This window comes from Ascaphus truei, chromosome 2 (assembly GCF_040206685.1).
Source record: "Ascaphus truei isolate aAscTru1 chromosome 2, aAscTru1.hap1, whole genome shotgun sequence".
NCBI lineage: Eukaryota > Metazoa > Chordata > Amphibia > Anura > Ascaphidae > Ascaphus > Ascaphus truei.
Window position 1 is genome coordinate 335823548 of NC_134484.1, and position 12579 is coordinate 335836126.

The window sequence follows — 12579 nt, forward strand, 5'->3', positions numbered from 1 at the left end:
GGAAAAGTGAGACAAGGTAAGAAAAGTTTCACAAAAGAACAGCTGTCCAAACTGTAGGGCACATTTGTAGGAAAACAACATGCAACCTTGGCAAAATGATTAATCCAATAAAGATCTGCAGTGAGTCTGCTACTTAATGGAAATGTAATAAGCTAAAGCACGGTGAGGTAAATAGCCTACAACCTACTGAGACTTTCAGTGATGGAGTGATCTGCAATACATTGCATTACAATATATGGCATGTCCCTCCATCACTAAAGGAACTCTACAAACCCAATAATATACACAGTATTTATGGAGGGATGGAAGCATGCTCATAAAAAGGTACCAAAACAGCATTTCCAAAGGACTTACAGTTTGTAACCTAATTAAATAAATATATTCGTCTCTTTCAGTTTCAAAAGCGAAATTCCTAAAACAAATATTTAGCACTTGTATCCCATGCATTTGATTTAGGTAATCATATAAAAGAAAATACAGTATTTTCTAAGAAAGATGAGTATTATAGAAGGATTTCATTCAAAATCCTGCATTGTATATGTTTTTTTAAATGATTTTTAATGTATTAAGCTTCCTTGGGTTGCTATAGCTACCCCTTCCTTCTTTTGACATAGGTGGCCATATTGGGCGCCTTGGGAAGCAGGATCTTTGCCGATCGATCAAGGGAGAAAGGATCGATCGGCTGCATGAATAATAGCATTGTCGTAATTGTAAGGAACTGCTGCATTTATGGAAACAAAAAACATAGCAAAAGCAAAAAAAAAAGCAGGCAAGAGAAAATGCTGATTTAATCATACTGCCAACTATCCCTTATTTATAAAGGAGACTCCCTCATTATTTGCAGAGAAAAAGGTTCCATCAACCAAATAAAATGTCCCATCGACCCACTAAAAGTCATAGGAAAATGAAAAGATCTTATGACATTTCCTCCCAAATCCCCCTGAAGAGTTTTCAGAAGTGGGCCGGTGTGGCATTATCCCTCTTCTGTTCTGCCAGCAGCACACTTCTTGACAATGCACGAAGGTCCTGTAAATTGCTCTGCAGCAACATAGACCAGGAACCCCTTTCTTTGTGCCAGTGCACTTATACTTATGTGAACACTCTGCATGAACACCTACGTATTACTTTGCCAGAAAACACTGCTTTCCAGCAAAGCAACGTTTCTAATGTCATATGTGTCCGTAATTCAGTATAGAATCCTTCAGCATGGAATTGCACAATGATGGATTGTGTGGAGCTTCAATCAACGGAGGAGAAGGTAGAATGTGTGTATATGTCACATATAAAAATGGCGTTCATTAAGAGCGTCCTAAATGTCTGTCTCCATTTTATTCAAAAATAATGTTAGCAATGGCTAGATGTGAAGGAAGGTTTTAACAACACGAGTTCTCGCTTTGGGATTTAGGGGTGTGTGATAGGGGCAAAACATAACGGAAAAGGAGTCTCATTAATCAGTTAGATGGCTGTTCCACTTTAACACCAGCTGAGCAAGGAATGCATCTGGGAAACTCAAAACTCAAATGTGTACACATGTAGCAAGACTTAGTGTCCCGGGCGTCGCGGACGAACAAGCAAAAGCCTGCGACTCGGTGAACAGTGTCTGCCGCGATGGAGCTGTGGAGGTTTCATGTCTTTGAATGGGTCCCCCCACAGCGTTAACCCTTCGATGCCAAAACAGCCGTGGAGTATGACCGCGAGCGGCCGCGGCACCGAAGACACTAAGATTTGCTCTTTCTGTACTTCCGCCAATGTCAAATAATGGCAGGGATATTTTTAATATTTACATTTTGGTGACTGATGCGGTTTAAAAATTCCAGAAGTATATCGTATATTTAATCAATTTTGAAAGTCTCCAAAACTTTTTTTGTTTTCATAATTTAATTTACCATTTATAGGGGATAATTTTCAATCTAATTTTCTTCTACTCAATTGTCTGATTAACTGCCATGACTTGAATGGCTATGTTCCAGTGCGATTGTACTGCGATACCCGGAATCAGATTACAATGAGAATTGGAAAATGGGAGATATACCTATACTACAGAGGGAAGGGTGGTAAAACCCAGCCATAACATCAGGCTAACACCACCAGCATGAACATTTACAGTATGATCTGAAATATTTTCACCTGTTTCCTTTTTAAGGCTAATTATTTTTTTAAATCAACTACCTATTAAACATATCAGTATAGCTTAATATGGTCCTGCAATTCTAGCAATCTGTAGCATTCTATTTGCTGCCATGAGTCCAGAGATAGGAAGAAAAAAAAACTAAGAGCAGCGGGTGGCTTTTGAGAAAAGCAGAAAAAATGGTAGGAAATTCCAAACATAATTTTTAAGGGGGTATATCAATGTAGCGTGAAGCAGCCAATCAGGTCTCTATTGGCCAAAAACTCCAATTGGCATCAACTTCAATTGATAACCGTGTGATCGGTTGCTTTGGAGGGTATTGAATAAGACCCTGAAACTGATCCAATGCAACCATTAACTAAATGCATAATTATTAAATGCTTAATAAACAGATTTTTTTTTCCCCAGTGATACTATGTCGCTTTAAATTGAGTGGTTTTGCACCACTCTTTGCCGCTGCTCTAAACATAACCCCCAAAGTGAGAATATTAGAAATATAGGGTTAGCACGAATATTCTGACTTTATCTCAGTTTTGAGTTTTTATCTCAGTTTCCAAGAGGAAAATTGTCTGCAACGGAGTTACCAAGTCATTAAACTGTCTCTTGAGAATATAGAAGTTATCATATTATGGTTAAGTACATACAGGCACAGACAAGTAGAAAACATGCCTTTCTTTTTACAAAATGTCCACTATGTTATGGATCTTTCGGCAAATGAGCGTCAGATGACATTAATAGTTTCAGTTTACCACTCATACAGTTTGTCAACAACCTGAACATATCACTGACACGCACAATGTATAAAAATCTTAAAACAATTCTGCCATACTTTTACATTACACTATAACAAAAAAAGAAACCTATTATATTACTTCGTCAACAATCAGACCTTGACAAGAATCTTTATCACATCCCTGATAAAGATCCATGAGGAGACTGAAATGTTGGTTCAGTAATGTGATACATTTTTAATTGCTTATATTGAAAGTGTGTCAGAATTCTCTTCCTGTCTATGCGCACATCAGAAATTTTACTAGCTAATATTTTGGTATACAAAAAGTTTTCACCTCAAAACCCTAGGCAAATTTACACTGTTATTTTTATGGATAACTTCAGTGTACTATTAAGAAATTCTGCACACCTACCAGCAAAAGGAAGAGACAAGAATATCGACCAATAAAAACACATCTTTAGGTGCCACTGACAAAAAATTTCACTATTCTGAGTAAAAGCTCAGAAGAAAATTAACGTTGGACATCACAATGTTAGCCTTACTATTAATAACTTTGCAATAAGGTACTGTGTATTATTATATATTATATATTATATATATACACACATACACACACAGTACCTTATTGCAAAGTTATTAATAGTAAGGCTAACATTGTGATGTCCAACGTTAATTTTCTTCTATGCATACATACACATATACACACACACACACACACACATATCAATATACACACACACATGTATGCACACACATTTTTACAGTACTCGTATCAGGGAGTCCTTCGGAGCGAAACCACGTTATTTTTTTATGCTCTGGGGAAATCAAAATTGATGCCAAGTCTCATGGTTACAACGGGCCAATAGGAAGTTTTATCATCAGTGGTGCTTCGTATTGGATGGCCTTTTAAAAACCAAGGAAGTAACACAGGTAACTAAAGCTGTAACTAGCTCAGAAACTGGGGGATCATCTGGGCTAAATATAACGCAGTTCAGCTCCAGCAGACCCCCGGTTCCAATGCGGCTTAGGCAGAAATCATGCTTTAAATCTCTCCTCCGAGCCCTTATCCAGACTTAGAATACTCACAAATATCTCCTATATCTGCATGGTTAATACATTCATGTTTAAAAATGCATTGTTATTTCTTAAGAGGGAAAAATTGTGAACCACTTGAAGTCGATACAGGAGGCTACAGCTGCGCATATAGTACTAGCTACGGCGACGGCCGTACTTGAAGTGGGTGTGACCACGACGGCGCTATGCAGCGACCAAAATCATTGTAGTCAAAGAATTGTGACTTTGAGCAATGACGACAGCGTGACATCAGCGTCACGTGAGCAATTCAGCCAATGAGAGCGGATCGCTTGTGTGACGTCACGGGCCACGCCCCCTATCGCCCTCCCGAGGTCTCCTGCACCTAGTGCAACAATTGCTATGGCGACAGTGACGTGTGATATCACGCAGTTGCGTTGCTGTAGCCATTACTATAAGCGCATCCTTAGAGAAACCTGCAATCCCAAAACATGAGACACCAACTTGCTTTCGCCCAGTCCAAATCTCATTAGCCTGATTTATTGTTCTGCTCATTTTTCAGTCTGCTCTGCAGATTTTTTTCTCAGTAGAAGGGGTTGAAAACATTAGTATTATTTATTTTGGAGGCGGAGAAGCATGGTTAGCTTTTTTGGAAAACCATGGAGAGACGAGAGCCAAGAATTTTTCCAGAAAGCTTCTTCTCGCTTACTTTGGCGGACAACTGTGTGGATTTAAAGTGGAAGATGTTTCTCACACAATAAAATCAGAGGATTGTTTTAAAGCACCTTAACATTTGGACAGATGTGTCCACAAAATTCCATGTTGGAACAAAAGATTTGGAAGCAAAGTTATAATAATAAAAATACTTCATTTTTTTTTCACTTTTAAAAAAAAATGAGGTGCCTGGAGTGGAAGAAATCGAATTTAAATAAAATCTATTCAAACAAAGATTTTAATATGAAGTCATCCAGAAAATCATAGATTGAGAATACAGACAGAAGGGACGTTAAAAGTGCAGCACCGTGAAAACGAGCATTGCACCGTATACAGTAATAATGAGTATTACTGCAGCCTTGCAATTGGCAAAAGCTTCTAATACCTCGAGACATTTCAATGCTCTGTAGAACTTGTCTACTTGAGGTTCCAAAAAATGAATAGACCTGGTGTTCAGCATTACTTCATTTTGAATAGGTACAACTCTTCCTAAACACATAATGCCCCTTTAAAAAACAACAGTAGTCTTATAATCATGCAAGGAAGAAAGATTGTAGTAGATTTAACCCTTTGATTGCCGGAGGGTTCTCAGCCACGATTTCCCCTTTAAAAAACAAAACAAAAAAAAAACACAGCAACAAGGTTATGACGTAACTCTGGAGTGGCCAACTCCAGTCTTCAAAGGCCACCAACAGGTCAGGTTTTAAGGATATCCCTGCTTCAGCACTGATGACTACAGTGGCTGAGCCACTGATTGAGCCAACTGTGCCGAAGTAGGGATATCCTTAAAACCTGAACTGTTGGTGGCCTTTGAGGACTGGAGTTTGCCACCCCTGGCCTAGCTACTATGTCACAGGGTTCCTGAAGTGCCAGACCTCATGACTTACTAGCTACGTCAAATAGCACCCAAAAGGTTAATGTGATGCAGGAACCTTGGCTAGTGATATCAGGGAACATTAGCCATTTGACTGCCAGAAAGGCCTGCGCCACATTGCGATGCAGGTCCCTGTGGCAGTGACACAGTTAAGAGTTGTTCATTCCAAAGTTATATTCTTCAGGGATCATAGTAGCTCCTATATCTCTGGACCCCTTAGTGCCAACAGTATGCCAATATACATTCATTGGATGACCATTTTTATGGGTCTACATCTTCAACATCATTTAAGCAATTATAATCCCTATAAGGCGTTTTCAAAGCCACCCTGTTCTTCCAATTCTTTGATTAGGGAAGGATTTGGAACAAAGTAAGAGTTAAAAGATCACGTGGTTTCCACCCACTATTGTGCTCCTTCATTATTACTGCTTTAAAAGCTTAAGACTACTTGCCTGTAGGTGTGCTGTATGAAACTACTGCACTTCCTTCAAGGTCGGCAGGTGGACAGTTACCCTTCAGGAACACAGACAGACTTACTGTTTTAGATATTCCTGGCTCTGGGAAAAGAAAAAAAATCATCAAAATTGACATCTCTCCAACATGCCTACAGTACCGAAACTACCCACACTGTCTTCAAATAGCCCCTTGTTTTTAATTTTTTTTCTTGCTCCACTCTTGATTGTAGATTGTTTGCTTACTATTATTTGTATTACGCTATCTCTAGTCGAGATTATATTCTTTTTTTTTTCTGTAGCCCTATTTCTATTTTACATTGAACACGCAAAATATATAAAGTAAGAAAATAAGGGCTACATCAATAATTTTTGTTACCTTACAGTAAGTACATCACTGCCATTTTCTTATTTGGAATCAGAGAACCACTATACACTTATTGTTGATGGATCATGCATGTCATACACGATTGGTATTTATTACATGATGTCTGTAGCATCATAGCAAATATAAATATCACGTGTGGGCACATTCACATCTCAGACAGGTCTGCTACCCAGCTTTTCACCATTATCTCTTAGCATACAGTGCTTCCAATGCAGCCAAGGATTCTGGGAAAATATATTTCAATGAGCACCCAGTTTTTCTTGAAATCCACTTTAACATGGACTCCTATAAGCTTATACCTGTAGCATTATAGAAACCATTCCCAACTGATTCAAGACAAAAACTGTGACAGCAAAGGAGATCAGTGAACTCCAGTATGCAAGCAGGTTAAAAAAACACCTGTAGATAACAACCTAAACAAATGTTTCAGTAGGCGGGCTGACTAAAGATTCTTAAACTACCAAATCTACATACTTCCTTTCAGCTAAATGCCAGAGAAGATACTTTAGCACTACAGTTTGATATTAGTACCACAACATTAAATCCTTGAAAATTATCAGGGGTTTAAAGGAGCAATCCATGCAATATCGTACATTTTTTTTGTTTTTGTTTTGTTTTTAAATAAATCCGTTATGTAGTATTAAATAATACTTACTGCATTTTAATTCAACTCTTAATGCCATTTTTTATGAGTTTTAATATACTGAGCTTCCTTTGATTTCTATAACACATTTTTGCCAACCTACTAAGCAGTGCAAGTTTTTTGTAACACTTTCCTGTTTGGGATCATTTGTTGACAATATTCCCAGCAGTTTGAGCTACAAACTGTAACAATAGATAATGTTTCCTTAGTAGTATAAGAATACATTGTAGCTGCTGAGTTACACTGACTGAATGATTGATTGAAACTGAAAGGAAGCCATTTAGTGAACCCTGGAAGCAGGATCATTGTTGATCGATCACGGGAGAACGAATCAACCAGCAGCTTATGTAATAATAACGACAACTTTATTTCATTTAGCACCATTCTCCCAATGGGACTCAAAGCACTTCACAATTACCGTATGTGCACTGTAGTCAGCACATAGGAATTTTTACAGACAGTCCCTGCCCAGATGAGCTTACAATCCATATTGTTTGGTGCCTGAAGCACAGGGAGATAAATTGACTTGCTCAACGTCATAAGGAGCTGACACAGAGAATTGAACCAGGTTCCCCTGATTCAAAGTCAGTGTTATTGTTATCAGTCAGTGTCTTTAATCTCTACCAATGTAGCTACCCCTAAAATGGGAAGACTGATCAATAAAAATTGCCAAGCCAGAAATGTCAATGAAAATATGGTACTGTATTTCAATGTTTAAAAAATAAATAAAAGACCCACATATTACCGAATTGTTCAGAAGGGATATTTTGTTAGTATGTATAGATAGTTATACTTAATGTTGATTTCAGCTTCTAAAAACTGACAATAAATTCATCATCAGTAATGTGCAATAGTCAGCAAAAAAAAGGAATAATCTCACTCAATATATGTGCATTGCAGTAGAATGTTTCTTTTTATTTCTTTTTGCAGAATCTCGGTGCAAAAATAAAAAACACATTTTAAAAATGACTGTTTTATGTTCATGTTTACACAAAGTAAGTAGACTACTCACCTATTGAATCAAAAATAAATTGGTCTTGAGTTTGTACTAAAGGGGGCAGCACACATATGGACAGCACTGTCTTTTGAATAGCCAATCTGGTCCGTACAGTAAACTATAGCACAAGACAAATAAAAAAAAGGTAAAATATTAGTGAATGTGAGATGTAAATGTAACATTATTTCTGTGGAAGATCAAGAGCTACACTGCTGCAGAACAGCTGGTACAAGCAAATGGCATGTTCTTACATTGAAACATATACAGATTGTTGAGCAAACGTTTGGAAATCAGCCCTGGCCTGTAAAGCTCACAACTCAATGCAAAAAGAAGGTATTTATATCATATTACCTAAACTCAGTCTGTTAATACCAACTTATGTTTACATAGCACTTTTAACTTCCATGGAGCTATATATATATTTATATATATATATATATATATTAAAGTGACAGAAAATATAGACAGCGCCCTTCACACACTACACCTAAATTGCTGCAGCCCTGATAGATGTGGCAAGAAATTGCACCAGGCAAATATGCCCAATAAACAGTGGTGTGAATATAACTAAATGTATTCTGTCAGGAAAAACTAAAAGTGACTATTAGATAAAAACACAAATGCAAAAAAAGAAGTGTGCATAACATATAAAAATAAAAATAAAAAAAAGCAATAAAAAAGATATTGCCAATTAATGTGGGTAAAAATGACACTGAGTGTCACTGGGACTTAACTAAAAAATGCAAATATAAAAAATGGGTTCATGTGATAAGCAATGAAAAATTCAATACACGATTATGAACCCATAAATGCAGTGAATATTAAAAATACTTAAGTCCACATGTGTCCATGATAAGTTGATTTGCAAAAGGTCCAGGCTGCTTCTTCTTGGGCTCACCGAACTCCCACAGTACCTATTAGAGAAAAAGAGAAAAGAAGCGCCCGATCCTTGTGTAAAATCAGATGAACAAAGTTTTAATATCTCATGGACAAGACAAATGCACACTTACAATTTGTCTGATAAAATAAAGCATGTTATGGGACCTGCCCATGCACCAACTGAGGACTCCTCGGTCTCTTCTTTGTGTGTGAGTGTCAGTATTGGCTCCAAAAAGGATGTTGCTGTCAGCTGCTGTCTCCAGGGGAGTAATCCTTAGTGTTTGTGAGCACTCAATCTCCACATGCAGCCGCCATTTAGCCTTTCTTCTCACACTTGAAACCGGAAAAAATCTTCAGGCAAGTCCTTGCCTCCTCACGCTGGTGCTGGGAGCTGCCCTGTCACCGTAGGCTCACTGCCAGATATCCCTACGCGCTTCTTCCGACTCTGCGGATTTCATCAGAGTCGGAAGAAACGCGTAGGGATATCTGGAAGTGAGCCTACGGTGACAGGGCAGCTCCCAGCACCAGCGTGAGGAGGCAAGGACTTGCCTGAAGATTTTTTCCGGTTTCAAGTGTGAGAAGAAAGGCTAAATGGCGGCTGCATGTGGAGATTGAGTGCTCACAAACACTAAGGATTACTCCCCTGGAGACAGCAGCTGACAGCAACATCCTTATTGGAGCCAATACTGACACTCACACACAAAGAAGAGACCGAGGAGTCCTCAATTGGTGCATGGGCAGGTCCCATAACATGCTTTATTTTATCAGACAAATTGTAAGTGTGCATTTGTCTTGTCCATGAGATATTAAAACTTTGTTCATCTGATTTTACACAAGGATCGGGCGCTTCTTTTCTCTTTTTCTCTAATATATATATATATATATATATATATATATCATTCTGGCAGCATACCTTTGGCACTACGTTCGGCATGACGGCCTAAAAAGGTGATATGGGAAAGTGAACAATGTTCACAGTACGTATAACAGTTAAGAAGAAAGAATTAGGTGCACTCACTGGATTTATGTAACTGCCTCAGGTGCCCAGCGATCATCCCCCGCTGAGGAGACCTATAATACAGGACATATCCTCTTAAAAACAAGAAGGTCCCGGCGCTCCAGGTCTTCATACAAAAAAAAGGCATTTTAATTCACACAGATCAACGTTTCGATCAAACACACTTGATCTTGACAAAGGTCAGTGTGTTTAACCTTAACGTTGATCTGTGTGGCTTACATTTTTTTTTAATTATGTGAAGACCTCTGGAGTGCCGGTACCTTCTTGTTTTTAGGAGGATGTGTCACGTATGACAGTTAAGGCAGCATCGGATTCAGAAATATTATTCCCAGATTAACCAATGATAACTGAACTTCCCCAAACTGCAACTGATGCACTGGTAACTATAAAAAAAATAATTAAGGTTTGTTTGTAAACAGGATGAGTGGACCCTTGGACCTGGGTTACCCTAGTAACTTCAACAAGAGCTGCACAAGTAAAACCCACCTCTGGTAAAGACAAGATGGGTTAACGCTAGACAAACCTTTTAATGACAATCACTCTCCCCACATTCAAAGACCCAGAGGAAAAGTGTTGTTCTTAATTGCATATGAAACACAGGTAGCCAAACCTATGCTTTAAGCAGGGCTAGATTTTGATTGAGGAAGTAATATACAGGCATACCCCGGTTTAAGGACGCTCACTTTAAGTACACTCGCGAGTAAGGACATATTTTCAATAGCACCATACCCCTGTGTCCGTATGCTCGCTTCACGAGTACGGACACTTATTCTGCCCAACAGACTGCCGTAGTAATGACGTGCTGATTCCCCTCGCCCAATAGGAAAACGGCAGCTCACGCCTGTCAGCACGTTCTGAACAGCAATACCGGCTCCCTACCTGTACCAAAGCATCGATAAGTGGGAAAAAGGTAGTTCTTCACTTTAAATACATTTTTGCTTTACATACATGCTCTGGACCCATTGCGTACCTTAATGCGGGGTATGCCTGTAGATTGTTACATTCATTAGATGTGTATGTTGTTTTACGGTCAGCTACCTGCTTTAAAACGATGATTACAAAAATAATGTCAAAGCACAAATCTGTGTTGAAACGGCTCATAAAATGTTGTTACAAAACTCCCTTTTCAGGAAAAAAACTTACTTTGCTACCCTATGGATGTACACTTTAGATGTCAGCACTTCTTAAAGGTAGTTGGGGATTTAACATAAGAACTTACTGAGGAACAAAGCGAAAACTAAAATCTGTGATTGCCGTTTCTGGTCAGAGTTTGTCTTGTAAGTCACTGACATTATTCAAGTGAAAGACCGTGGATAAAGTGATTTTAATTGCCTGTGCGCCTTTGTTCAAAGTTGTATAATGGAACATATTCACGTAGATAGCACTTCTATCGTTCTGCTTTATACTTTGCAACTTTGGCAAAGCTACAAAAATCAATTAGATCAATAATTGTGTCAATAACACACATATTTTGGGTTCTGATTTATTATGCCATGAACTGGAAAAGGGGGTTTCGCATGTGACAGGCCTACTAAATTTGCCTCCCATTACATTATGAGATCTATGCCATACCTTTACTGTGACCGAAGGAACCGTTTCAGACTCCATCTCACTGTCCACTGCTTGCTGATAATGAAAACAGTGATTATTAAAGAGCCATTAGTTATAAGAGTGAACAATAAAGTTTATCTTAACTTAAAAGAGAAACATAAATTAAGAACATGGGATTTGGGGAATGCAAAAAGAGGCATCAAGATGAATAATTCCAAAACGTATAAACACCACATAGTCAAACAATTATTTAACAGAATGAGATTGTAGAACATGGAATAAACATAAGATTTTTCCATTTAGATCTTTATATATTTATTATCTATAATTCAAAATACTGATACTTTAGCCTCTTTCCTTAATTTCAATAATTTTTAACTGTATTAGTAAACAGATAACATGGTACTACTGTACATTATAATGCTGGAGCAATAGTGGAAAGAGGAAGCTGACATTTTTCTCAAAGCCACATGATTCCATAAATGATTTAAAAATCCAAATATTCAAAGGAATGTTTGATAGCACTCAAGATCGTAAAACATTTTACCTCAAAATGTTACTGCTCTTTGAAACGAAAAAAAAATAGAGAAGACTTAATACTGATATGGGATGTCTTACACACAAATATAATTTTGTTATAATGTTTATCCCTGCCTCGCAGTTAATTTCACCCCTTCTCTCCTCCTGCATCCCCATCACCCTTCTCACTGCTGATTGATATGTTGTATGGTCCTACAAACTTTCCACATTTCTCACTGTCTTTCATCCATTTATTGCCCTGTCTACTTATTTACTATTCCCTCTCTACCTCATCTGGCTCAGATTGTTATTCTGACAACGCTTGGAAATGGCAGAGGCTCAGGAATGAAGATGAAGAAAGCAAGGTTTAATCATAGCAGAGACAAGTAATCTAAGATCACTAATAGGCAGGCAGCAGTATAACTTAAGTGTTTAAGGCAAGTGCAAAATCCAGAGCAATCCAAGGTCATACACAGGTAATTCAAATAGCAGGCAAGGTACTTGAGGGGTTAAGCAAGGTAAAGTCTACAGCAGACCCAAGGTCATACACAAGTGATCAAAATAACAAGCAAGGTACTTAAGGAGTTAAGCAAGGCAAAGTCCAGAGCAGATCATTCACAATTTAGCAATAGTGGGCAGTAGACAAGTATA

The 12579-nt window shown here is 38.1% G+C and overlaps 1 protein-coding gene across 9 annotated transcripts in view; it reads right to left on the reverse strand.

The window, feature by feature from the left end:
• The window catches only part of BBS9 (Bardet-Biedl syndrome 9), a 488279-nt gene that overhangs the window by 254099 nt on the left and 221601 nt on the right, over positions 1 to 12579 (reverse strand). For all 9 annotated transcript variants that reach the window (XM_075586677.1, XM_075586680.1, XM_075586683.1 and 6 more), the window contains 3 exons: positions 11431 to 11484; positions 7977 to 8079; positions 5934 to 6038 (listed from right to left, as the gene is read on the reverse strand). In XM_075586677.1, coding sequence (XP_075442792.1) covers positions 5934 to 6038; positions 7977 to 8079; positions 11431 to 11484 — 262 coding nt within the window. The remainder of the gene's footprint in view (positions 1 to 5933; positions 6039 to 7976; positions 8080 to 11430; positions 11485 to 12579) is intronic.